The following is a 27,719-nucleotide window of genomic DNA, read 5'->3' as shown; positions in this document are numbered from 1 at the left end:
CAGCGCAGCGGTGACGCTGCGCTCCATGCTCCCACACACTTTCACTCTCAGGGTGCAGGGCGCTGGGGGGGGGGGCGCCCTGGGCAGCATGTTACTGTGGTCTGGGGCCGGCAGAAGGCTTTTCGGTGCCTCGGCACCGTTTCTCAACCCCCGCCGGCATCTTTTCATTTTCAAATTTGGCGGGCCGAAGCGCGCCGGGAAGGGGGCGGAGCGTCATCCCGCGGCTCACAGCGCCATCTTCTCCTTCAACACGCGGCTGAAGGAGACGCTGCCCGGGACCTCCACATTTCTCTCACAAGTAACGGGGAGGTAATCGGGAGGGATGGGGGGGGCGCAGTGTGGTGCATTTTTATTATTATTTAAGCAGCGCTGGGTACATATATCCTTTGACGGGATATATGGGTGCTGGGGTGTGAGCTGGCATACTCCCTCTGTGTCCTCTATCTGGGCTTCATTGTGGGCCTGTCACCTAGCTGGGACGTTCTGTGTGTATCTGTGTGTCGGTACTTCGTGTCGGCATGTCTGAGGCTGAATGTTATTCACCAGAGGAGGTTATTTGGGGAGCGGATACGGGACTAGATTTGGGCCTGTCGGCGCAGCCGACACCTGATTTACTCGCATTGTTAAGTACGATAAATACGAATGTAGCTTCTTTATCAAAGAGGTTAGATAAGTCTGAGTCACAGACACAGGTGTGGAAAAAGTCCATGGAAGAGGCTTTGTCTCAGGTGCAGACCCCATCCGGGTTGCAAAAGCGGCCGTTTACTCAAGTGGTAGATACTGATACCGACACGGACTCTGATTCCGATGTCGATTTCACTGAGGCTGCTTTACATCCACGATTAGGTAAGAGTATTCAGTACATGATTGTGGCTATAAAAGATGTTTTACACATTTCTGATGAACCTGCGGTACAGGAAACAAGGATTTGTTTGTTAAAGGGAAAAAAACCTGAGGTGAAGTTTCCCCCCTCTCATGAAATTAATACTCTGTGTGAAAAGGCTTGGGAGTCGCCGGACAAGAAGTGGCAGATTCCCAAGAGGATTTATATGGCATATCCTTTCCCCTCTGATGACAGGGAAAAATGGGAGGCGCTCTATCTCGTTTATCTAAGAAAGTGGCGCATCCGTCTCCTGACACGGCAGCTCTCAAAGATCCGGCGGATCGCAAGCTGGAGACGTCTCTGAAGTCCATTTTCGCTAATTCGGGTGCATTGCTCAGACCTGCTGTGGCGTCGGTATGGGTGAGTAGTGCTATTGCTAAATGGGCTGAGAATTTAGCTAATGATATGGATACCCTTGATAAAGATAATGTTCTTTTGACTCTTGGTTATATCAAGGACGCTGCAGATTACCTGAAGGATGCGGCGAGGGATGTTTGTCTCTTGGGATCAAGAGCCAATGCCATGTCGATATCGGCCAGGAGGGCGTTGTAGATCCATCAATGGAATGCTGATGCCTACTCCAAGAGAGCTATGGAAGCTTTACCCTTCAAAGGTACTGTCTTGTTTGGGGACGGCTTGGCTGACCTGGTCTCTACCGAGACTGCGGGTAAGTCCTCTTTTCTTCCTTATGTTCCCGCACAACAGAAAAAGGCACCACATCAGCAGATGCAGTCCTTTCGTCACAATAAATACAGGCGTGGAAAAGGTTCGTCCTTCCTCGCTTCAAAAGGTAGAGGAAGAGGAAGGAAGCCGCCTGCAGTGTCAGGCGCCCAGGACCAGAAGTCCTCTCCTGCCTCTACCAAGTCCACCGCATGACGCTGGGGCTTCCCTGGGGGAGTCCGGGCCGGTGGGGGGCCGTCTGCGAATATTCAGTCAGGTCTGGATTCAATCAGACCTGGATCTTTGGGTCCTAGAGATTGTGTCTCAGGGATACAAGCTGGAGTTTCAGGAGATGCCCCCTCACCGGTTCTTCATTTCGGCCTTACCAGTGGCTCTTCCGGACAGGGAGGTGGTGCTGGCAGCGATACAAAAATTGTGTCTACAAAAGGTCATTGTTCCCGTTCCCTCGTCCCAACGGGGGGAGGGGTTCTACTCGAGCCTCTTTGTTGTGCCGAAACCGGACGGTTCGGTCAGACCGATTCTGAATCTAAAATCCCTCAATCCATATTTGAAAGTTTTCAAGTTCAAAATGGAATCTCTTCGAGCTGTAATTGCCAGCCTGGAAGGGTGGGATTTTATGGCATCAGTCGACATAAAGGATGCCTACTTACACGTCCCGATACATCCTTCGCATCAGGCCTTCTTCAGGTTTGCGATACAGGATTCTCATTACCAATTTCAGACGTTGCCGTTTGGGCTTTCCACGGCTCCGAGGATTTTCACCAAAGTCATGGCGGAAATGATGGTTCTCCTTCGCAAACAAGGGGTTACAATTATCCCGTACTTGGACGATCTCCTGATAAAGGCGAGGTCCAAGGAACGGTTGCTGAGAAGTGTAAATTTGTCACTGTCGGTTCTGCGACAGCACGGTTGGGTACTCAATTTGCCAAAATCTCAGTTGATTCCGACCACTTGGCTGCCTTTTCTGGGCATGATTCTGGACACGGATTTACAGAGAGAATTTCTTCCAGAAGAAAAAGCTCTGGAACTGCAGACGATGGTCAGGGAACTTCTGAGGCCGACAAGTGTGTCAATCCATCACTGTACTCGGGTTCTGGGGAAAATGGTTGCGGCGTACGAAGCCATTCCATTTGGCAGGTTTCATGCCCGGGTGTTTCAGTGGGACTTGCTGAGCAAATGGTCCGGGTCTCACCTGCACATGCACCGGAAGATAAGTTTATCTCCCAGAGCCAGAATTTCTCTCCTGTGGTGGCTACAAAGTTCTCACCTCCTAGGGGGACGCCGGTTCGGTATCCAGGATTGGGTACTTCTGACAACAGATGCAAGTCTCCGGGGCTGGGGCGCAGTCACCCAAGGAAGAAACTTCCAGGGGAAATGGTCGCTCCAGGAAGCTTGTCTCCACATAAATGTTCTCGAGTTAAGAGCCATTTACAACGGCCTGCTACAAGCAAGAAGCCTTCTTCAGGGTCGACCTATCCTGGTACAGTCAGACAACATCACAGCGGTGGCACATATAAACCGTCAAGGCGGAACAAGGAGCAGAGCGGCAATGGCGGAGGCCACAAGAATCCTTCACTGGGCGTAACAACACGTGAGCGCCCTGTCAGCAGTCTTCCTACCGGGAGTGGACAACTGGGAAGCAGATTTCCTCAGCAGACACGATCTCCATCCGGGAGAGTGGGCTCTTCACCAAGAGGTATTTGCAGAGGTGACAAAACGTTGGGGAATTCCGTTGATCGACATGATGGCGTCTCGTCTCAACAAGAAGCTCCCGAGATATTGTTCCAGGTCAAGGGACCCCCAAGCAAGTGCAGTGGACGCCCTGGTGTCTCCGTGGGTGTTCCAGTCGGTGTATGTGTTCCCTCCACTTCCTCTCATTCCAAAGGTACTGGGGATCATTCGACGAGCAAGGGTTCAGGCGATTCTCGTCGTTCCAGATTGGCCAAGAAGGGCCTGGTACCCGGATCTTCAGGAATTACTGGTGGAAGATCCTTGGCCGCTTCCTCTAAGAGAGGACCTGTTGTTACAGGGTCCATGCGTGTTTCCAGACTTACCGCGGCTGCGTTTGACGGCATGGAGGTTGAGCGCCAGATCTTAGCTCATAAGGGTATTCCCGGGGAGGTCATTCCCACTCTCATTAAGGCTAGGAAGGCGGTTACGGCGAAACATTATCACCGTATTTGGAGAAAGTATGTTTCCTGGTGTGAGTCTAAAATGGCTCCTGCTGAAGATTTTCACTTGGGTCGCTTTCTCCACTTTTTGCAGGCGGGAGTAGATGCAGGCCTGAAATTAGGCTCCATCAAAGTGCAGATTTCGGCTTTGTCTATTTTCTTTCAAAAAGAATTAGTTGTCCTCCCAGAGGTTCAGACTTTTGTGAAAGGAGTAATGCATATCAATCCTCCGTTTGTGCCTCCTGTATCTCCATGGGATCTTGATGTGGTCTTACGGTTTCCTATGTCTTCCTGGTTTGAACCTTTGCGTAAGGTTGAGTTGAAATTTCTCACTTGGAAGGTAGTTATGCTGTTGGTGCTGGCGTCTGCCAGGCGAGTGTCAGAGTTGGCGGCCTTATCTCATAAGAGCCCGTACTTGATTTTTCATTCGGATAGGGCGGAATTGAGGACTCGTCAACAATTTCTGCCGAAGGTGGTTTCTTCATTTCACATTAACCAACCTATTGTGGTCCCGGTGGCTACGGAGGCTGTGGCGATTCCAAAATCGCTGGATGTTGTGAGAGCTTTGAAGATCTACGTCACTAGGACAGCTGTTGCCAGAAAAACTGAGGCGCTGTTTGTCCTGTATGCTTCCAACAAGATTGGTCATCCTGCTTCAAAACAGACTATTGCACGCTGGATTTGTAGTACGATTCAGCAGGCTCATTCTTCGTCCGGGCTATCAGTGCCGAAGTCAGTAAAAGCCCATTCTACCAGGAAAGTGGGCTCATCTTGGGTGGCTGCCCAAGGAGTCTCGGCGTTACAGCTTTGCCGAGCAGCTACTTGTTCAAATACTTTTGCTAAGTTCTATAGGTTTGATACCCTGGCTGATTAGGACCTTGCGTTTGCTCAGTCGGTGCTGCAGAGTCGTCCGCACTCTCCCGCCCGTTCTGGAGCTTTGGTATAAACCCCATGGTCCTTTTGGAGTCCCCAGCATCCTCTAGGACGTAAGAGAAAATAGGATTTTGGTACTTACCGGTAAATCCTTTTCTCCTAGTCCGTAGAGGATGCTGGGCGCCCATCCCAGTGCGGACTGTTACTTGCATTGTTTTCTTGCTGGTAAAATTAGTTTATACACGGGTTGTGTATTTCTTGTTTGAGCTTGTTGCTGTGGTTACTTCATACTGTTATCTGGTTTACTGTTACTCCGGTTGTACGGTATGTTAGTGTGGGCTGGTATGTTTCTAGCCCTTAGTTTAAACAAAACTCCTTTCCTCGAAATGTCTGTCTCTCCTGGGCACAGTTCCTATAACTGGGGTCTGGAGGAGGGGCATAGAGGGAGGAGCCAGTTCACACCCAGTTTAAGTCTTTTCAGTGTGCCCAAGCTTCTGCGGATCCCGTCTATACCCCATGGTCCTTTTGGAGTTCCCAGCATCCTCTACAGACTAGGAGAAAAGGATTTACCGGTAAGTACCAAAATCCTATTATTTGCATGTACCTTAAACTTATGCTGCCTATACACTGCAAAATTTTGGTTGAGCAATCGATCAAGTCAACTACTCTATGTAGATTCAGGGGTATATTCAATAACTGTCGGAAGCTGCCGCCTTGTCGGAAAGACGGTAGCTTCCGACAGTTTTAGGTCGGAAGGGGTTCCGACCTATTCATTAGGGCCCCGTTTATTCCGACAAGTCGGGAAACCCGACTTGTCGGAATGCCGTCGGAATGCACGCTGATCGGCGGCTTCAGCATTGTCGGAAGCGGGGCCAAACAGACAGGTTTTAGCCCCGTTTCCAACAATCTCAATCCGACTTTAAAAAAAGTCGGATTGAGATGAGGTAAACTGAGAGCAGGAGACGGAAGGGGGGGGGGGGGGGATGGACCCGACTCTTATTGAATATACCCCTCATTGTACATTAACAAAATCCAGTCGGATCAGATTTGATCCAGTATTATTAAATATTATGTTGAACAATGACTCAAGGGCACATAGATTTTAGGGGTCATCCCTCAAAGCAAACATACATGGTCTTTAGAGGAATCATACCGCTCAACACGGCTCTTGACCAGACACATCATTGCAATATGGTCATTCACGTGTGTCGCCAGAATATCCTAAGTGATCAGCTATATGCAGACTGTCTTACTGGTTATTTATCAGTCCAGGTTTGCCTGCTGTATTGTACAGGACCTGTCTAATACTGTTTCCTCTTCGTGTTGAACATACAGATAATAATGCATCTTACTCTTTACATTAGGTGGAAAAGGTTATACTGGCAGACAAGGGCAGATGGGAAGGAATGGGCCAGCAGGTGCCCCTGGCTTTATTGGTGAGCCTGGTGATCCTGGCACTGTAGGACTACTTGGATTTGAAGGTAAACTTTTTTTTTTTTTTATAAATTCACAAATTAGATACATTTTGCCAAGAAAATAGGAACGCTGAGATTTAGATCTTCCCTATTAACAAATATGAGGGCTCCATGTGTGGGGCGTATGTCTGAAGATTACTCACTGTTGGGTAACAGTAGTATTAATGTTACTACTAGATTCCATCTTCTTGAGCATTAGTGTACTGAACATCTTAAATTAGCCCTTTCTGAGCTAATATACTGTATATAGAAATGCAATGGATTATGAAATACTGTGCATGTAACCTTCCAGTAATTGAACAACAATACAGGTTGAGTATCCCATATCCAAATATTCCGAAATACGGAATATTCCGAAATACGGACTTTTTTGAGTGAGAGTGAGATAGTGAAACCTTTGTTTTCTGATGGCTCAATGTATACAAACTTTGTTTAATACACAAAGTTATTAATAATATTGTATTAAATGACCTTCAGGCTGTGTGTATAAGGTGTATATGAAACATAAATGAATTGTGTGAATGTAAACACACTTTGTTTAATGCACAAAGTTATAAAAGATATTGGCTAAAATTGGCTAAAATGACCTTCAGGCTGTGTGTATAAGGTGTATATGTAACATAAATGCATTCTGTGCTTAGACTTAGGTCCCATCACCTTGATATCTCATTATGGTATGCAATTATTCCAAAATACGGAAAAATCCCATATCCAAAATACCTCTGGTCCCATATCCAAAATACCTCTGGTCCCAAGCATTTTGGATAAGGGATACTCAACATGTACTTGTATTTGTAACCTGAAAAATGGCACCTGCAGGGTTGGGTTATGGGTGATTTTAAACTTTGTTGACACTTGGAGGCAAGGTGGGGGTTGGGTCCTGTGCAGCAGGGTGGGGTGGGGCGTTTCTGACTTATACGTCACTGCAGATTACAGCACTATTGCAGCCCAGCAACACAATGAAAGAAGTCCTCCAATAGAAATATACTGTATAGTACTAAACACCGTCCTCATAGATGTCACAAGTGCATGGGTCTGCTGTATGGGATTGCCACAGTTCAGCTAAATGCCACATGACCATTGGCGTTTCAATAATGGGTGCTATGTGGGAAGTGCACACAGCCCCTTTGGTGCAGAAGGTCCCACACATTGCGCTCACGTTTTAATACTTACCTTTCCGGAGTCACGCGTCGGGCGCTGCAGCAGCAGCAAAAATCACAGGCAAAATGGACGCTGCACATGCGCAGTAGTGAAATTAGACTTCAAAAAATGGCAGGCGCCACGTTTCCGGAGACCTGTGCATGTGCAGTAGACTCCGGCACAATGCCAGAAGCCTACTGCACAAGGGAGAGGGGGGGGGGGGCCACCCATGGTCTGCACAGGGGCCCTCTGTTAAACCGCTCCTGCACATGACTCTGTTAGAGACAATAAAACTTTGAAGTTGATTATAAAAAATATGTTTTTATTTAATGTAATTCCTACATTATAAATAAAGAAAACACTAGTAAAATAATATATCTAAACCACTAATATATAAGAATATTAAAAATTGACAATTGTTACTAAAAAACAAGTTGCCAAATAAGTTAGCAATGCAAAATTAACTTCTGCATAGGAAGGAAACGCCCCACATTAAATACATACCTGACACTTCTGAGCAGTTAGAATCAGAGCCAGCTCCAGGCCTACTAGCACCCTGAACAATTTTTTTTAAAGCAACAATTATCCCCCCCCCCCCCCGCGCTCCTGTAAAAGTGAGTGTGGCCTCGAACCTACATATTATGTTATCAAATTGTGAATATATATACTGTATTATCACCCCCCCATCTACACACACAATCTTACATGTAATGCCCCAAGTATAGTGTCAGACGTAATACCCCTATTATGGTATCAGTTACACATAATGCCCCCAGTATAGTGCCACTTAGACATAATGTCCCAGTATAGTGCCAGTTACACTTAATGCCCCAAGTTTAGTGTCAGATACACGTAATGCCCTCAGTATAGTGCCAGTTCCATGTAATGCCCCCAGTATAGTGCCAGATACATGTAAGCCCAAGTATAGTGCCAGATACACGTAATGCCCCCCAGTATAGTGCTAGATACACATAATGCCCCAGTATAGTGCCAGTAACACGTAATGCCCCCAGTAGTGCCAGTTACACCTAATGCTCCCAGCAGTGCCAGTTACACATAATACCCCCAGTAGTTCCAGATACACGTAATGCCCCCAGTAGTGCTCACCACTGCTGGACTGCTGGGCTTCTGCCTCCGGGGCTACTCGTGTTTGAAGTTCGGTCTCTGGCAGCCATTTGAAATATGGTGTCAGCTCGTGAACCAATCAAAGGTTGCGGTCCGACAGCCAATCTGTTCCGTTAGCTCTGATTTGCTGTGTCGGGCGCCCTTGGTATCCCAGCTCCCCGCTCGGCTGTTCCTAAGGAACGTACCTGGACCTGACCCTTGTCAGAATAAATGGGATAGGCTTAAGCTTAATAAGGCAAATAAGCAATAATTATACTGTGAAATATATACTCACATTGATGTAAACCCTTTGTACAGTACAGTACAGTATTCTGAGAATGGCATCCTGCCATTTCTTCCCAGGGTTTGGGGGATGCTACCAGATACCACAGGACACCTTCAGAGGATTTGTGGTTTCCATGTCTCAATGGGTCAGAACTGTTTGATATACAGTATATTAATAGCAGGCCTGACTCAGAGATATATGTAAAAATAAATGGTTTACTCATTCCTCCCTATATGACCCATTCCAGGAGGGACGACCCTTTTTGTTGCTGGACTTCCCTGTTAATTTATGCTTGCTGTCACCTGTGTTAAAAAAGTTAATGGACAAGAAAGGTGTTTCATAACAGGTGCTGGCAATCATACATTAAGAGGGAAGTCCATGAGAAGGGCGTCTTGTTCCTCCTGGAATGGGTCATGTGACTAAAGGGCCGTACAGACGGTAGATGTGGAGGGAGATGTGCGCTGAGCGAACCGCTTAGCACACATCGCTCTTCCCACTCAGCACAGCGTGATGTGCTGAGCGAGGGGACGGACGGACACGGGGGGGGGGGGGGGGAACGCTCATTTCACCCAGCGGTGAAATGAACGACCTGCTAGATTGTGCCTGCATGCAGTCCAATCTAGCACCAGCGATAGCAACGTGTGGGACCGTACATCGGTGTCGCTGGCCCCCCTACACACGGCACAGTGTTCCTAATTTCTAAGCAATCTAGTCAGATTGCTTTGAAATTAAGTAAACGTCGCTCCGTGTGTACCCCCCTTTACATCTCCGATGGGTAGATATCAGATGTTTCACTGCACAGAAGGGCCTATGTTGGCATTACGAAGAAACTGTCCATTGTTGCTGTTCATCTCTTTCTCATATGTCAAATCAGTGGCGTAAATTCGTCCCAGTTGCCCGGAGGCAAGATAAATATTTGTCCCCCCCCTATTTCCTATATTAAGATAAATAAATGTATGCGTGTGTGTGTGTGTGTGTGTGTGTGGTGTTCTGAAAAAAAATGTATATACTGTATTTATACACTTAATTGACTTTTATTTTAAATCACACAATTCTTAACAGTCATACCCAGGATTTGAACCCATGACCTGTTACACTGACAGCAGACACATACTGATGGAGCTATTTGCTCCTGTACAGGAAACATGAGAATTCTGACTATATGAAGTTACGTGTAATTGTCAGAGAAGTATCTTCATATAGTTAAAATTCTCATATTTCCTATATGGGAGCAAATAGCGTCATCAGTAAGGTGTCTGCTTCCACTGTAATATGTTGTGGTTTCTAATCCTGGGTGTGATACTTGTAAAATGTGTTTATTCAGTATAATAAAGAGGGTGTGATTTGTAAGGTTCAGGGACCAGTGAGGAAGTCGGCCACTAAAAAGACAGCGACAGATATCAATTAACTTAATTCAATGGTGTCACAGAATAGGAGGAGAGGTGCCCCCCTTCAGAGCAGGAGCCCGGCGGCAGATGACTCCGTTGCCTCCCAGAGTTCTGCCTCTGTGTCAAATACAGTATATGACCTGTTTGGATAATAACCATTTCTACATCCTGAAGGTGTAGCTCATGAGTTGCTATAAATCATAGATATACAGTATATTCAGTACTATGGGGCAGATTTATTAAGCTCAGTTAAGTGATAAATTGGAATGTGATAAAGGACCATCCAGTCAGATCTTAACTGTCATTTTTCAAACCCAGCATGTGACATGGCAGTTAGGATCTGATTGGCTGGTCCTTTATCACCTTCCACTTTATCACTTCACCGAGCTTAATAAATCTGCCCCTGTATTACTTCTACATCATTACATGTTTATCTAATGGCTGCAGGTTCCCCGGGAAAGCAGGGCACTGCTGGATTACCTGGTATGCCTGGGCGCAGTGTGAGTGTTGGTTACACTCTAGTGAAACACAGCCAGGCTGAGCAGATTCCTCCATGTCCTATTGGAATGAACAAGCTCTGGGATGGATACAGTTTGCTCTATGTAGAAGGGCAGGAAAAGGCTCACAACCAAGATCTAGGTGAGTAAATGATCAGACACTGGGGGCAATGTATTATTTCTGTAGAGTCTGCTACTCTTAGGACCTTACATGAGTCAAATCATTTCACAGAAAAAACTGTTTGTATAATAAAGCAGCATAAATCATGTAGGAGTGACTGTACCCGCAGTGTTAGCACTTGGGGTAAAGTAATGGCAGGGTGAAGGGAATCCCTTATGAAAATGAACATGCTTTCTGTTTACATAGTCCAGTGCTATTTCATGAGGTGTTTTATAACGGGTTCAGTATGATTCACCGACAGACACAATACTGACGGTCATAATCCCGACAGCCATTGATCGACAGTCAAAATACAGACATTCATTATGCTGACATGTTCAAAATGCTGACATAGTCAGAATACCGACATGCGTTTTTCTGGTTTTTGTTGGTGTGTATGTCGACACAGGTTGACATGAACACTGTCTAAGTGTTCCACGTCCCCTCGCATGGCTCACTGCGCTCGACACACTGTTATATTCCCGTCCAGGTCCACTGGGATGGTACAGTATGAACAAGTCTGATTTTAGGCAAAAATGTCAAATGTCAGCATTTTAAATGTCGGTATTCTGACTAGGTCTGCATTTTGAACATGTGGCATAATGAATGTCGGTATTTTGACCGTGTAGGTCTTTTGACTGTCGGTCAGCGGCTATCGGTATTATGACCGTCGGTATTGTGTCCGTCGGTAAATCAACTGCTACTCTATTATAACTATTATGTGTATGACTATGATTTTCCTGCTAGCACTCTACCTGCACAAGAGTTCATGTCTTAGGTGTATCATTTTTGAGTTTAGACGTATCTCACAGTCACTTGTGCTGTATTAAATGCATAAAAATGCTCTTGTTGGGTCTTGCCAGTTTCCAGACTTTCTCTGTTTCCTGTTTCTAGGTCTCGCCGGCTCCTGTTTACCTCGATTTAGTACCATGCCTTTTATTTATTGCAACATCAATGAGGTATGCTACTATGCCAGCAGGAATGATAAATCTTACTGGCTCTCTACTTCGGCTCCAATCCCTATGATGCCGGTGTCCAGCACGCAAATTAGGGATTACATCAGTCGCTGCTCTGTGTGTGAGGCTCCTTCTCAGGCTGTGGCTGTTCACAGCCAAGATAACACAATCCCACAGTGCCCCGAAGGCTGGAGAAGTCTCTGGATAGGATACTCTTTTCTAATGGTAAATATATTTATTGTGCAGTGATATACTCTGTACTTTTTTCTATAGTCTTATTATTAGCATTCTTTATTTATATGGCACCACAAGAGTTCCACAGCGCCTAACAAAGTACATAAACAAATGAGCAAAACAAGAAAACAAAGACTTACAGTACAAGACAATGTAGGACAGGTACATTGCATAGTATATAAACATTGCTGCATCAGCTAACAAGACACTGAAATAAGCAGCAGGGTAACAGAAACCGAGGGTTAGGTGCCATTGTGGGGAGTATGGAATAGTCTTAAGTACAGTAAGAGAAGGAAAAATACATGAAGGTAAGGGCCCTGCTTGTGAGAGCTTACATTCTAAAGATAAACAGAGAGAGTGTACAGCATCATCCTATATAATAAAACGCTAACGCTCCTCACCTCTACGGGGGGAATTCAAGTGTTTTGTGTGATGGTGGCCACTAGATGGCACCCAACGGAGCAATTCAAGTGCTGCTACATTGGTGCTGACATTACTGTTATGTTGTGCCATCATTTTGACGGGTTGCTAACTAGTCTATTTATGTAGTGTGTTTAATCCGTCCAGCAAAATCAAAGGATAAAAAATAGATTACGTTCCAAAAGATGAATACAAACTTTGTTATCTGCTTAGTAGAAAAGTATAAAAAAGGATTTGGGATTACAAATATAAAGCATTATGCAAAGAAAATGCAGAGGGCCAATAGCTGTGTTATACTAAGGCGGGTTTTTATCAAGGCTTGGAGAGAGATAAAATTGTGAGAGATAAAGTACTAGCCAGTCAGCTTCTACCTTACATTTACAGGCTGTGTTTAAAAAATGACAGGAGCTGATTGGTTGGTACTTTGGGGGTCATTCTGACCTGATCGCTCGCTGCAGTTCATTGCAGCGCAGCGATCGGGTCAGACCTGCACATGCGCCGGCGCATGGCTGACAGCTGACGGCTGTCATTGCCTAGCGATCGCCTCTACCTGATTGACAGGCAGAGGCGGGAGGGGGCGGCACGGCGGCGTTTGGCTGGCATTTTGTGGGCGCGGTCCGACCAGCGCAGGCGTGGCCGGACCATGTGGGGGGTGGGCCGCAGCGGCTGCGTGACATCACATGCAGCTTCTGCGAGCCGGGCAGCGACGAGTAGCTCCCGGACAGCACGCAAAAGCTGCGCTGGCCGGGAGCTACTCCTGAAGTGCAAAAGCATCGCCGCTGTGCAATGCTTTTGTACTTCAGTGACGGGGCAGGGACTGACACGCAGGGCGAGCTAGCCCTGTGCTGGGCCTCCCCCCGCATGTCTGTGTTCCTGATCGTAGCTGTGCTAAATTTAGCACAGCTACGATCAAGTCCGAATGACCCCCTTTATCTCTGCGGGAGCACGCATCGTTAACGACATTGAGTGTACACACTGGACGAAATTGTAAAAGATCTCGCTCAGATTGGCCCTTCTGAGCGAGATCTTTCACTTTCTTGTCAAGTGTGTATGGGCCTTTAGTAAGTACAGATAATGAGAGCAGTGGGTAAAATAATGCTTCAGCTGCCCATATACTGTATGGTTGATTCTATTTCGGAGTGGGAGAAGGGACCTTCTGACGTATCTAGGGGAGGAGACACGTCACCAGGGGGAGGAGCTACGGGTGAACAGGGTACCCGAAAAGTACCCTCGCAGGCTCGCTTCGCTCGCCACGCTTCGGGCTCGGTGGCTCGCTCCGCTCCGCTCGCCACCTGATTACTAAAGGTAATAGTTGGTGGCGTGGATAGTAGAGGAACTATCCTGCTGGCATAGCTCCTCCCCCTTGTGTCATAACTCCTCCCCCTTACGGAAAAGGTCCCTTAGCCCACTTGATTCTAGCATCTACCTATACTGTATAGGCAGTTCCAAGTGTACGAATGTGTGCCAATAACCACACACACAAGCAGCTCACGGTTGTGAGGACAATTCATTCTAAAATGAGCATCCACATTGCTGTGAGTATGGGCTGCTCTCCTATGCAGGATTAGTACACAGAGGACCACCTATGTAACATAATAGACATGGCAGTGCACTGTAGGTAAGTAATGAGTCAGGAAGAGATACAGTACAGTATATTCAGAGGATGATAGAAAAATATTGAGAGAAAAATATTGCAAGTTTCATATAGGTAGGGGGAGATATGAAAGAGACTGAGAAGTCTGGGGGGACATTACAATCACAGTTTCTGGTTTTCAGTTTTTATTTTTTAGGGGAATAGAGTGTTTACTGTTCTTGTTGTTGTTTTTATATATAAAAAAATGCTTGTATTTATTCATTGATAAAATACCTCTGTCCTGTATGGAGAGGGGACACCTAGTATTGATATGCTTGATAATTGTCCCTCACCCCTCTCTGCATTGACAATCCACTGCACTCTGTCCCTGGCATTTTGCAGTAATACTGTATAGGAGCAGTGCATCTGCTTAGTGTATCATAATCACCCATGATCACAGTCGTATCGGAGTCTAACCGGAACCAAGGGGGTAATTCAGACCTGATCGCTGGGCTGCTAACTTTGCTGTCCTGCGTTCAGATAGTCGCCGCCCAAGGGGAGTATAAATTTGCCCCGCGCAAGTGTGCGATCGCATGTGTATGCCGAGCTGCAAAATTCCAGTGTGTGCAGTCTGTGAATTGATTTCTTTATACAGTACACCCTTGTCAAAGTCGCAGTACACCCTTTTGTTTCAAAAACTGTGCAGGAAATGGGAAAACTGACTTAAATTCAAGATGGACGATTTCAAGATGGTGCCCATGTTCGGTACATACCCTAAAAGATAGGCCACCTCACCCATACCTTACTGGAGGATTCAGTTTTCCAGTAGCTATATAGGCTGTTAGCCCAATGCTCGCACGTACAATCTGCTTTGCTTAGTTTCCTATTTCGAGCCTGTGTTGACTACAGCTGTTACTTATCATTTCCACAGCACACAGCTGCCGGCGCAGAGGGAGGTGGTCAGTCCTTGGTGTCCCCTGGGTCATGCCTTGAAGATTTTCGGGCCACTCCATTCATTGAATGCAATGGAGCTAAAGGATCCTGCCACTACTTTGCAAACAAGTACAGTTTCTGGCTCACTACAGTGGAAGAAACACAGCAATTTGGTGGTGCTCCCCCACCTGAAACACTGAAAGCTGGGCAGCTTAGAACACGCGTGAGCCGCTGTCAGGTGTGCATGAAGAACTTGTAGCACTCTTGCCTTACCAAGAACTCCGTCACTTGATTTCCAGCCTCGGTCAGTGTATAGAAATGGCAAGCAGGCTGTCCAACCTGAAGCACGTTTGTCTCGGAGCTTGGAGATGACAGCAAGGCACTTTCTTAGTGGATAACATGAATATTTTCTGTAAACTCATCGAATGAATGAGTGACACGCTGTACAATGAAGTATGGACAGGTTACATTTCGGAAAGTTAATATTTTAAAAGAAAAATGGTGCTAACCTTTTATTTTTATTGTTTGTCTTCCAGTGATATAGTATTCATGGCTACCTCTGAAAGGCCTCTTGTATTTTCAGATCTATGTTCACATTGAGATTCTGCTATGTTTGGAGTATTTGTCACCCATAAGCCTGTGAACTTGAATGTGGCTTTTGCTTGGATTACTTTTTCTATGAAATATTAACAATTGTATCATATTCACTTATATGTCTCTTATATGGCAGCCTGAAGGTAGAAAAGTTCCAACATTTCTCATGGCCATTCCCTACAGCAGCAGTTCAGTCGCCCTCGTCTATTATTGAAGAGACCATGTTCTGGTGTTACTTTGTACTGAGGATGACTGACTTGCATTATATTGAAGTATTTGTTTAAAACATGAATATAATTTATAGCAACATATTATATTGTTGCAGAGCAAATCATGACGTTATATTGTTGTAGAATGTTCAGTGATAGCACTTTAGGACTTGTTCACATAGTGCCCTGGGTGGCAACGCTGCATGTCACATTACTGCGGGCATTGCAATTACAGCATATTTCAGGTATGTTGGATGCCTACTATATTATATCTGTGCTGTACGTGCAGTCAGCCGAGTCAAACCTCATCACTTACCCCACTTCAGAGCTGATATATGAGGTAGTGTTACATGGAAAGCCGAAAGTCTCCTAAAATGATTGTGATAAGTGATTCTGCTGCCATGAAGCTGTTCATAGCTGACGTTACATTTGCATTATCTCCATATATGCAGTTGTAAACCTCAAATTGTCCTGCATCCTGGGATGAAACATATTGGGGTAAATTTACTAAGATGGAAGTTCTATTTAAGATGGGAAGTTGCCCATAACAACCAATCAGATTCCAGGTATTATCTTCTAGAAGGTGCTAGATAAATTAGAAGTAGAATATGATTGGTTGCTATGGGCAACATCTCATCTTAAATAGAACTCCCATCGTAGTAAATTTACCCCATTGTGTTATATTTAGTTAACCACTCTTTATGAGGTAGCCTTGGTGCATTTATTTTGTAGTTATAAACATTTTCTTTTCACAGAGATCCCTGTACAAGCTAAAACTAATACAATGTTGTATGTAAATTCTAGTGAATATTTGTCTCATACTGTAGTTAGTATTTACTTTATAGAGTTTTTATTCCAGAACCATTTGTATTGTATTGCATTATAGCCGAGATATTCGTTTGAGTACAGATCCATATTCAGGACTACTGAGATGAACCTCTGTTGTACTTTATCCCTATGCAACAGCATCAGACACATGAAATGTCTAATGACATGTACAGTAATACCATATAAGGGAAGATCTGGCTGCACTCATCCACTGTGTAAATGTCAAATAAAACTGATCTCCAATTACATTGGTATCTTTAATGGAATCTTTTCGACTAGGGGGTTAAATGTGCAAAATTCACTCTTAAGCCGAGTACACACTAGACAATGGTGGTCATTCCGAGTTGTTCGCTCGTTGCCGATTTCCGCTATGATGCGATTTGTTGCAAAATGCGCATGCGCAAGGCACGCAGGGCGAATGCGCTTAGTTATTTAACGAAAAACTTTGTAGATTTGCTGTGGATCCTGCGGCGCTTTTCAGTCGCTCTGCTGATCGGTGAGTGATTGACAGGAAAGGGGCGTTTCTGGGTGGTAACTGAGCGTTTTCCGGGAGTGTGCTAAAAAACGCAGGCGTGTCAGGGAAAAACGCGGGAGTGGCTGGCCGAACGCAGGGCGTGTTTGTGACGTCAAACCAGGAACTAAACGGACTGAGCTGATCGCAATCTGTGAGTAGGTCTGGAGCTACTCAGAAACAGCAAAGAATTATTTATTAGCAGTTCTGCTAATCTTTAGTTCGCTATTCTGCTAAGCTAAGATACGCTCCCAGAGGGCGGCGGCCTAGCGTGTGCAATGCTGCTAAAAGCAGCTAGCGAGCGAACAACTCGGAATGAGGGCCATTGTGTGTACCTGGTGACATCAGCAGTGACGGGAACCGGTGGGGTGCCGACATCGGCAAGTGCATACACACTTGCCTATGTTGGCAGTGAATCAGCAGCGATCTAGCTGCAAGGGGTGGGGGAGAGGTAGCAAGCCCTCGCAGGTATGTCAGCTACATAGTGCATACACACTAGATGATATTGTGACCGATGTGTCAGAATCAGGCACATTGTCCAGGATATCGTCTAGTGTGTACCCGGCTTTAGTGCTTGATTTGGGAAGTAAAGCAAATAACTGTGTACCTGGGGAAAACCATGTTGCACGGTAGGTGTACAGATGTAACTTGTACAGAGAGCAGTGTCGTAACTAGGGTAGGGTAAGCAGGGTGCTTACACTGGGCACCGTGGCAGACCCTGCAGAGGGGGCGTGTATCCAATGGCGTGACAAGGGGGGTGCGGCCAGCTCCCGGCTGTCACCCGCCGAGGGGTAACACCAAAATGCCTGCTCCTGCTCCATGACAGGAGCCGGGTGCGGCACTGTTACATTATGTGCAGCCCCCCACCTCTCAAAACCCCAAGTGACTAAAAAACGGATGTCGGGATGCAAAGCCCCACCCCCTTCCCACAAAGCCCCACCCCCTTTTCGGTCATATAAGTGTCACAAACGGGTGCCAAGCCGTGAAGCCCTGCCCCTTACCATGAAGCCCCACCCTCCTCCCCTACTGCCGCATCGGGTGTCCAGGAGGTGAGTGACGCCTCTGCGCGTATCCACCCAAGTGTTTTTGATTATAAGCCCAGCCGCCGAAGGATTCCGCCCCCAAACAGTCACTGGGCATCTTACTTAGTGCCGCGGTGCTGCTGGCCTCCCGGCTGAAGTGGTGTGTGCGGCACAGGATAGGAAAGGTGCACTCTCTCCCAGGTCTCTTCCTGCTACAGCTCCGCAGCCACCCGTATGACAAACTGCTAGACGTGGTGAGCAGAGCTCCTAGGCTGCGACAGTGCTCTCCCCAGGCGGCCTCAGCGCTGGGGACACGGTGGCCCTGCTGCTGGGTAATGAGCTCCGCTTCTTGGAGGCCTGGTTCAGGTTGTTCAAGCTATAGGTGGATGTCTAGAGAGGGCTCCTGAGGCACTTCCTGGGGGCCAACAGCCTTATCACCAGCCTAGGTCTGTGCCTCATGTGTGCGTTGTGTGTGTGTGTGTGTGTGTCATATATGTATCATGTACTGTGTGATTTATGTAACGTACTGTGTGTGTGTGATGTATGTATCATGTAGAGGATGCAGTTATCTGTCCTGTGCACTGTAGGGATCTCTGTGGCTCCCTGTGTTTACTATACCGAATATGTCACACACATACACACGTAACACAGCATCACATACACATGCTGACACCTATACATACACTGACATACACACGCTGACACCTGTATATACACCAACATACACATGCTGACACCTATACATACACCGACATACATATGCTTACACCGACATACACACACTGACACTTGCACATACACTGACATACACACACTGACACCTATAGGTACTCCATCATACACACGATGACCCCTCTATATACAATGACACATACAGTATGCATATACTGACATAGTGCGATGGTGTGATGGGTAGCATTACTTCACAGGTCCTGGGTTCGATTGCCACCATGTTTTTTACTATGTGGAGTATATTCTCCTCATGCTTGGGTGGGCTACCTCCTGGTACTCCAGTTTTCTCCCACACTCCAGATATATAGTGGTAGGTTAATTGGCTCCCAACAAAAATCAACCCTAGTGTGTAAGTGTGTGCATGTACATGGGCAGACTAGATGGGCCAAGTGGTTCTTATCTGCTGTCAAATTTTATGTTTCTTCCCAATATTTTCCATATCAGAATGTCTCGCTGTGGACCAGAGGCATGCGTAGGACATTTTATTAGGGGGTGCACCATTGGAGGGGTGTGTTTGGCACCACCTACTGGGCGTGTCTAGCACCGCCTATTGGGCGTGTCTAGCACCACCTATTGGCACTCAAAGCAATATAAACATATGCCCCCAGCGGTGCACCTTACTCAATACCCCCAGCGGTGCCAGATACACAAATGCCTCCAGCGGTGCCAGATGCACAAATGCCTCCAGCGGTGCCAGATGCACAAATGCCTCCAGCGGTGCCAGATGCACAAATGCCTCCAGCGGTGCCAGATGCACAAATGCCCCCAGCGGTGCCAGAAACATATGCACCCATTTGTGCTCACCCTCCTCTGTTGCCAGTGCCGCCGATTTCTGTCTCTGCCGCTGAGGGGAGGAGAGCGCAGCGCGCGTCTCTCCTGTGCCTCACTTCACTGAGTCCCTGGCTGTCTCTGGCGGCCATTTGAAATATGGCGCCGGCTTGTGAGCCAACCAAGGCTCACGGGCCGGCAGCCAATCAAGAGTCGATCCGCAAGCTCTGATTGGCTGACAGCCGAGAGACATTGTAAATGACTGCCGGAAACAGGGACACACAGTGAGGGGCAGGAGAGACGCGTGCAGTGCTCTCCTCCCTTCAAGTTCAGCGTCAGACTGAGACGGGAATCGGCGGCAGCAGCAACAGGTGTGTACGGGTGGTGCCAGACATTAGGGGGTGCCTGTGCGCACCAGGCATCCCCCATGCGCACGCCTATGCTGTGGACCACTATGTTTCCATCACCCACTATCTTCTGGTCCTCTTCTACATCACCCTCTGCCTAACCCTAACCCTCGGTCTCTCCCCATTTACCTCTCCCTGTCACCCTCATCCCTCTGTCTCCTCTATTGTATAACCACACCATTTCCATAACCTAGCGAGTCTTGATGCCAAGACTAGTGTGTGTCCAGACTGATGCTTGAGGCGAAAGGTGCAGAGGCACCTGCAACAGCACACTATTTGCTGACCACCTGGAGAGCCGCAGGGACACTGCACTAGGCATGACCACCACAGGAGCAGGTAAGCAGAACAAAGTGACAAGTGAACATGTCCTCCTCTCTCTCTCCTCCATGTCTCCCTCACTCACTGCCCCTGGTCACTGAGTCTCTCTTCTACGTCTCCCGCTCTCTGCCCCTGGCCTCTCTCTCTCTCCAATGTCTTCCTCTCTCTGCCCCTGGCCTCTCATGTCTCCCTCTCTCTCTTGTCTCCCTCTCTTTCTGCCTCTCTCTCTGCCCCTGGTCTCTCTTCCTCTCTATGCCTCTGGTCTTTCTCTCCCCTATGTCTCCCCCTCTCTCTGCCCCAGGTCTCTATCCACCCCCCATGTCTCCCCCTTTCTCTGCCCCTGGTCTCTCTCTCCCATGACTCCTTCTCTCTCTACCTCTGTTCATTCTCTCTCCTCTCTCTCTCTCTCTCTCTCTCTCCCTCCCTCCCATGTCTTCCTCTCTCTGCCTCTGGTCTCTAGCTGTCTCCCTCTCTTTCCCATGTCTCTTCTTTCTCTCGGCCCTGGTCTCTCTCCCATGTTGCCCTCTCTGCCCCTGGTCTTTTTCTCTATCTCTCCCATGACTCCCTCTCTCTCTGCCCCTGGGCTGTCTCTCTCTCACCCATGTCTCTCTCTCTCATGTATCCCTCTCTCTTTGCCCTTGGTCTCTCTGCTCTTCCTCTCCCCCATGTCTCCCTCTCTCTTTTCCCCTTGGTGTCTTTGCTTTGCCTCTCCCCCATCTCTCCCTGCCCCTGGTCTCTCTGTCTCTCACACCCATGTCTCTCTCTCTCCCTCTGCCACTAGTCTCTCTCTGTATCTTGACCATGTTTCCCTCTCTCTCTGCCCCTGGTCTCTCTTTGTACCTCTGCCTCTCTCTCTCTGCCCCTGGTCTCTCTCTGTATCTCTCACTCCCCATGTCACCCGCTCTCTCCCCCATATCTCCCTCTCTCTCTACCTCTGGTCTCTCTGTGTCTGTCTGTCTGTCTCTCTCTCCACTCCCCCATGTCTTCCTTTCTCTCTGCCCCTGATCCATCTCTCTAATGAATACCTTTCTCTCTGCCCCTGGTCTTTCTCTCGCTCTCTCCCAAGACTCCCTCTCTAGCTGCCCTGGTCTCTCTCTGTCTCTCTCCTATGGCTCTCTCTCTCTCTCCCCCAGTCTCTCTTTCTCCCCCATGTCAAAACCCCTTTCTCTGCCGCGGGTCTCTTTCCCCCCCATGTCTCTTCTCTTTCTGCTCCCGGTCTTTCTATTTATTCCATGTCTCCCTCTCTCTCCCCCATGTCTCCCTCTCTTTCTTTCACTCCAATTCTCCCTCTCTGCCGCTGGTCTCTCTGTCTCTTTCTCCCATGTCTCCCTCTCTGTCTCCGCCCCTGGTTGCTCTCTCTCCCATGTCTCCCTCTCTGTCTGCTACTGGTCTCTCTCTCTCTCCCCCATGTCTCTCTTTCTCTCTGCCCCTGATCTCTCTCCAATAGATCCCTTTATCTGGTCTTTCTTTCGCTCTCTCCCATGACTCTCTCTCACTGCCCCTGGTCACTCTCTCTTCCATGTCTCTGTTTCCTGGTCTCTCTCTTTCTCCCCCATGTCTCCCCCTCTCTCTGTCCTGGGTCTCTACCCCCCATGTCTCCCTCTCTATCTGCCCCTGGTCTTTCTATCTCTCCCATGTCTCCCTCTCTTTCTTTTTCTCTCTCTCCCTACCATTTCTCCCCCTCTCTCTTTGCCCCTGGTCTTTCCCTTTCTCCCATGTCTCCCTCTCTGTCTCCACCCCTGGTCTCTCTCTCTCTCCCCCACGTCTCCCTTTATCTTTTCCACTGGTCTCTCTGTCTCTCCCCCATCCTCATGTCTCCCTCCCTCTCTCTGCCCTGGTCTCTCTCTGTCTCTCGCTCTCCCCCATGTCTCCCTCTCTCTCTCTGCACCTGGTCTCTCTCTCCCACATCTCCCTATATTTTTGCCACTGGTCTCAGTCTCTCTCTCTGCTCCCGATCTCTCTCTCTCTCTCCCTCCCATGTCTCCCTCTCTCTCTGTTACTGGTCTCTTTCCCTCTACCATGTTTCCCTCTCTCTCTCTGCCACTGGTCTCTCTATCTTTCCCATGTCTCCCTCTGTCTCTGCCACTGGTATCTCTCTCTCTCTCTCTCTCTCTCTCTCTCTCTCTCTCTCTCCCATGTCTTCCTCTCTCTTTGCCCCTGATCTCTTTCTCTCTCTCTCTCTCTCTCTCTCTCTCTGCCCCAGGTATTTCTCTATATCTCTCCCTCTCTCTCTAATCCTTTCTCTCTCTCTCTCTCTCTCTCTCTCTCTCTCTCACTCTCTCTCTCTCTCTCTCTCTTCCATGTCTCCCTTTCTCTCTGCTCCTGGTCTCTCTCTCTTCCCCATGTCTTCCTCTCTCAGCCCTGGTCTCATTGTTGGTTCCCCCCCCCCCCCATGCCTCCCTCTCTCTCCGCTATTGGTCTCTCTCCGTCTCTCAGCCGCTGGTCTCTCTTTCACCATTACTCACTCGAAAAGTGAGATGATGCCGGTGCGCAGTCGACCACACTCCTTTTTCAGGCACATGTGCAGGGATTTTGTTTTGTTTTGCCCTGGGCGCCAAAAACCCTATTTACACCTGTGGTCTCACATGCATGTGCGGAAGGGTCAGTCAGGGGATCAGTATTGTGGGGTCTATTAATGAAGCAGTGAAATGAGTGAAGAAAAGGCCCAGTGGAGAAGTTGCCCATGGCAACTAATCAGCTTTGAAGGAAGTATTTGTCAAGTACATTCTAGAAAATGTAAGGGAGATGCTGATTATCATGGGTAACTTCTCCACTGGTCTGTTTCTCCACTGTTTTCACTGCTTCATGAATAGACCATAAGGCCTGATAAAAATCTGAAAAGACCTTATTAATAAGTTTCAAATCATATTTAGAATGGTCAAAGGTGTCTGTAATAGAATAAATAGCCTGAGCAGCTTTTTTAGCCTGAAGCATATTAGCCAACAAGGTGTGGGCCATATTGCCCTTATAAAATTTCTAGTTGGCACATCACAGGAACCATTCAACCTTTTCGGTCTGAAACATTGCAGCTCAGATTTTACCTTCGAAAATTGGGTAAGAATCTTCTTAGAAAGGGTATGTTTTAGAGATGAGCGGTTTGGATTACCTTAAATCCAAATGCGTCTGGATTTCCGGGATCTGAGTCAATCTGAGCCATGGCTCGGGTTTTTCTGCCAGACTCACATTCCAAATCGAAGCAAAAGTCATCCTGCCAGGAACTGATTTTCACGGGTTTTGGATCCTATATAAGGACCCCGCAGTGGTGGTAACTTGGCGCAATTTCACTCTGTTCTCAGGCACGCTGCGCTGTACTTTGCTGGATATATATATATATATATATATACATACAACACACCTTGACAAAGGGACTACAGTCCCCGAAACATACACAGAGGCAATTTGCCATAAAGTTAGTGGCGTCCCGGATCACTGTTATACTGTTATTATATATATATACAAAGTATATACACACATACATAAATTTTGCACGGCTACGTTCAGGACTGAATTAGGCTCAAAGTCACATAGCAATGTTGGTTTGAAAGTGAATAAATATGTTTTGATTCAGCTTTGTAGAGGGAATCAGCATAGCAGTCTTGGGAGGTTAATAAGATGTTTCACAGAGAGGACACTCATACTTTCTGACATTGGCATGTCCCACTTTGGGAGGGGGAGGTCCAGACAGAGATGTTGGGGGAGTAACACAGCAAAACTCATCATAATGGCCACAGCTAAATTTTTTGGTGATTTTTTTGGTAAACTGCACAGGGGGCGGGGCCACAATTCATAGCGTTTCGCATTATCAGGACTCACGTCCCACCCACTGAACACAGAAAGTGCTGGAAGATTTGTCCACTTACCCAGGAGCCTGGAGACTCTGCCTCAAATTCGGGAATCTTCCAGAAATTCCGGTAGAGGGAGACTGATGCAGAGATGAAGATACCCCCGTTTGCAGGCTGTATCTTGAGTGAAATTGCTTTTAGCATACTCAGGAAATGGGAGCACACAAATGCAGACAATTGTGACTCTGTATTACCTATAGTCCCCTCCTTACATTCTAGGAAGCCCTGCTCTCACTTACAGGTCTATTTATTATAGTGAGGAAACCCATTTTTCTGATCTGTCCAGAGCAGACGCTACCCGCTCAGCAAGGGTATTCAGTGCAGGGAGGCGCCCAGCTGAAGAGGCGCAGTGCTCTCCCTGCTCTGCTACCCTGCTGCTGCCAGCTGCCGTTGCATCTGCCAAAGTGGATGACAGGTAACAGCGCTGGCAATGTGTAGCGCGGCTCCTAGTGCAAGGTCCCTCTAGCTTACTCCCCCCTCCTCCTCCTCCCACCTCCTCCCCACAAAGACTGCGCTGCTGCCGAATACCTAGAGTTCTGCCGAGCAGGTAGAATTTTAGGGGCGTGACCTTATCGTGGGAGACATGACCACGCCCCCTTTTGGAAAATTGAAAGAAAGAAAAAACATTGCAGAGATCAGCGGAGTAGGGGGGGCCTTGAGCCCCTCAGCCAGGCCATTGGCATATCGAGTGGGGAGCATGATCAGTGTGATCACTCTCCACCTACCTGTACAGGAACAGGCAGAGGCTCCGCAGCAGCAGCCTCTCTGACACTGCAGCACAGCACATTCTGCCAAGATGAGAGCTTATGCTGTTGCTGCTGCCCAGTAAGAAGGGAGGGAGGAGTGCAGTGGCCCATCAGTCCCGGCCCAGGGTAATTTGTACCTGCCCCCTCCCCTCTCGCCGTCACTGCCGACATCCTCCAGAGCCGCTGCTGCTGGAGTAACGGAGCTTCCAAGAGAGTGGAGGAGGAGCAGCGCCCGAGCGTGGAGTTCAAGGCAGAGCATCAATCAGAGTTATGCCTACAAAGTAATGAAGCAGAAGGTACTACATTTATAGTAGCAGGGTGGTAGGTATGACGTGGTTGGGCTATACCTGGCATAATGTGTATAATGGTCTCTACCTGGCATAACATGTATAAGGTGCTCTACTGTGGCATAACGTGTATAAGAGGCTTTTACTGTGTGGTGTAACATGTATAAGTGTACTACTGTGTAATGTAAATAACGGACACTACTGTGCTGCGTAATGTGACTAACGGACACTACTGTGCAGTGTAATGTGACTAACGGACACTACTGTGCTGTGTAATGTGACTAACGGACACTACTGTGCGGTGTAATGTGACTAACGGACACTACTGTGCTGTGTAATGTGACTAACGGACACTACTGTGCGGTGTAATGTGACTAACGGACACTACTGTGCGGTGTAATGTGACTAACGGACACTACTGTGCTGTGTAATGTGACTAACGGACACTATTGTGCGGTGTAATGTGACTAACGGACACTACTGTGCTGTGTAATGTGACTAACGGACACTACTGTGCGGTGTAATGTGACTAACGGACACTACTGTGCGGTGTAATGTGACTAACGGACACTACTGTGCAGTGTAATGTGACTAACGGACACTACTGTGCGGTGTAATGTGACTAACGGACACTGCTGTGCGGTGTAATGTGACTAACGGACACTACTGTGCGGTGTAATGTAAATAACGCACACTACTGTGCGGTGTAATGTGACTTAACGGACACTACAGTGCGGTGTACTGTAAATAACGGACACTACTGTGCAGTGTAATGTGACTAACGGACACTACTGTGCAGTGTAATGTAAATAACGGACACTACAGTGCGGTGTAATGTAAATAACGGACACTACTGTGCAGTGTAATGTGACTAACGGACACTACTGTGCGGTGTAATGTAAATAACGGACATTACTGTGCAGTGTAATGTACATAACGGACAATGCAGTGCGGTGTAATGTGACTAACGGACACTATTGTGTGGTGTAATGTAAATAACGGACACTACTGTGCAGTGTAATGTGACTAACGGACACTACTGTGCGGTGTAATGTGACTAACGGACACTACTGTGCGGCGCAATGTAAATAACGGACACTACTGTGCGGTGTAATGTGAATAACGGACACTACTGTGCGGTGCAATGTAAATAACGGACATTACTGTGAAGTGTAATGTGACTAACGGACACTACTGTGTGGTGCAATGTAAATAGCGGACACTACTGTGAGGTGTAATGTGACTAACGGACACTGCTGTGCAGTGTAATGTAAATAACAGACACTACTGTGCGGTGTAATGTGACTAACGGACACTAATGTGCGGAGTAATGTGACAGACACTACTGTGTAGTGTAATGTGACTAACAGGCACTATAATGCGGTGTAATGTGACTAACGGACACTACTGTGCAGTGTAACGTAAATAACGGACACTACTGTGCGGTGTAATGTGACTAACAGACAATACTGTGCTGTGTAATGTGACTAACAGACACTACTGTGCGGTGTAATGTAAATAACGGACACTACTGTGTGGTGTAATGTGACTAACAGACACTACTGTGCGGTGTAATGTGACTAACTGACACTACTGTGTGGTGTAATGTGAGTAACGGACGCTACTGTGCGGTGTAATGTGAATAACGGACACTACTGTGCGGTATAATGTGATTAACGGACACTACTGTGCGGTGTAATGGAAATAACGGACACTACTGTGCAGTGTAATGGAAATAACGGACACTACTGTGCGGTGTAATGGAAATAACGGACACTGCTGTGCGGTTTAATGTGATTAACGGACACTACTGTGCGGTGTAATGGGAATAACGGACACTACTGTGCGGTATAATGTGATTAACGGACACTACTGTGCGGTGTAATGGTAATAACGGACACTACTGTTTGGTATAATGTGACTAACGGACACTACTGTGCGGTGTAATGTAAATAACGGGCACTACTGTGCGGTGTAATGTAAATAACGGACACCACTGTGCGGTGTAATGTGAATTTTTACTATTCTGTGTTCACAACCCTATATTTTTGATGCACTGGTGACTTTGGTGACTTGAGCACGGCTAACGCGAAAGGAAACTTTTGCCTTGAGCTCCTCAAGGTCTAGAACTGGCCCTGTCACCAATTTTAAAATATCTTTTTCTTTTCAAATGTAACATACCTCCAATTCAACACAGGGAAGTGGTGCTGAAACATACCCTTACCCTTACTCCGGGCATCATGGCACCTAGCTACACCTCTGATAAGGGGCACTACTGTGGGCATTGTGTATAAGGGGTAGTACTGTGTGGTATAACGTGTATAAGGGGCACTACTGTGTGATGTAACATGAATAAGGGACACTACTAGATGGTGTAATATGAATAAGGGGCACTATGTTTGGGGTAAAGTGAATAAGATTGTAATAATGTGTGGTGTAACTTGAATTGTGGGCCATGCCCCTTTCTTGTGTGACCACATCCCTTTTTGCGTCACGTGCTGTCCCTTTTTTACAGATGGGAGGGCACAAATTTATCATTTGCAGGGGGGCGCCAAACACTCTTGCACCGGCCCTGGTTCTGTCCCTGCCCACTTCCACATCTCTCGGCCCCAATCACAAATAAATGACCTGCTTATCCGAAATACTCTTCCATGCAGTATGAACTTACCTAAATTGGACGC

At 47.2% G+C, this 27,719-nt stretch overlaps 1 protein-coding gene across 4 annotated transcripts in view; it reads left to right on the top strand.

The window, feature by feature from the left end:
- Positions 1-16,651, top strand: part of COL4A6 (collagen type IV alpha 6 chain) — a 445,180-nt gene extending 428,529 nt beyond the window's left edge. For all 4 annotated transcript variants that reach the window (XM_063937284.1, XM_063937285.1, XM_063937286.1 and 1 more), the window contains 4 exons: positions 5,973-6,089; positions 10,449-10,640; positions 11,553-11,839; positions 14,773-16,651. In XM_063937284.1, the coding sequence (XP_063793354.1) occupies positions 5,973-6,089; positions 10,449-10,640; positions 11,553-11,839; positions 14,773-15,033 (857 nt within the window). In that variant the 3' untranslated portion in view covers positions 15,034-16,651. The remainder of the gene's footprint in view (positions 1-5,972; positions 6,090-10,448; positions 10,641-11,552; positions 11,840-14,772) is intronic.
- The last annotated feature ends 11,068 nt before the right edge of the window (positions 16,652-27,719 follow it).

This window comes from Pseudophryne corroboree, chromosome 8, assembly GCF_028390025.1.
Source record: "Pseudophryne corroboree isolate aPseCor3 chromosome 8, aPseCor3.hap2, whole genome shotgun sequence".
Classification (NCBI taxonomy): Eukaryota; Metazoa; Chordata; class Amphibia; order Anura; family Myobatrachidae; genus Pseudophryne; species Pseudophryne corroboree.
This window is presented reverse-complemented; position numbering and strand designations above follow the sequence as displayed.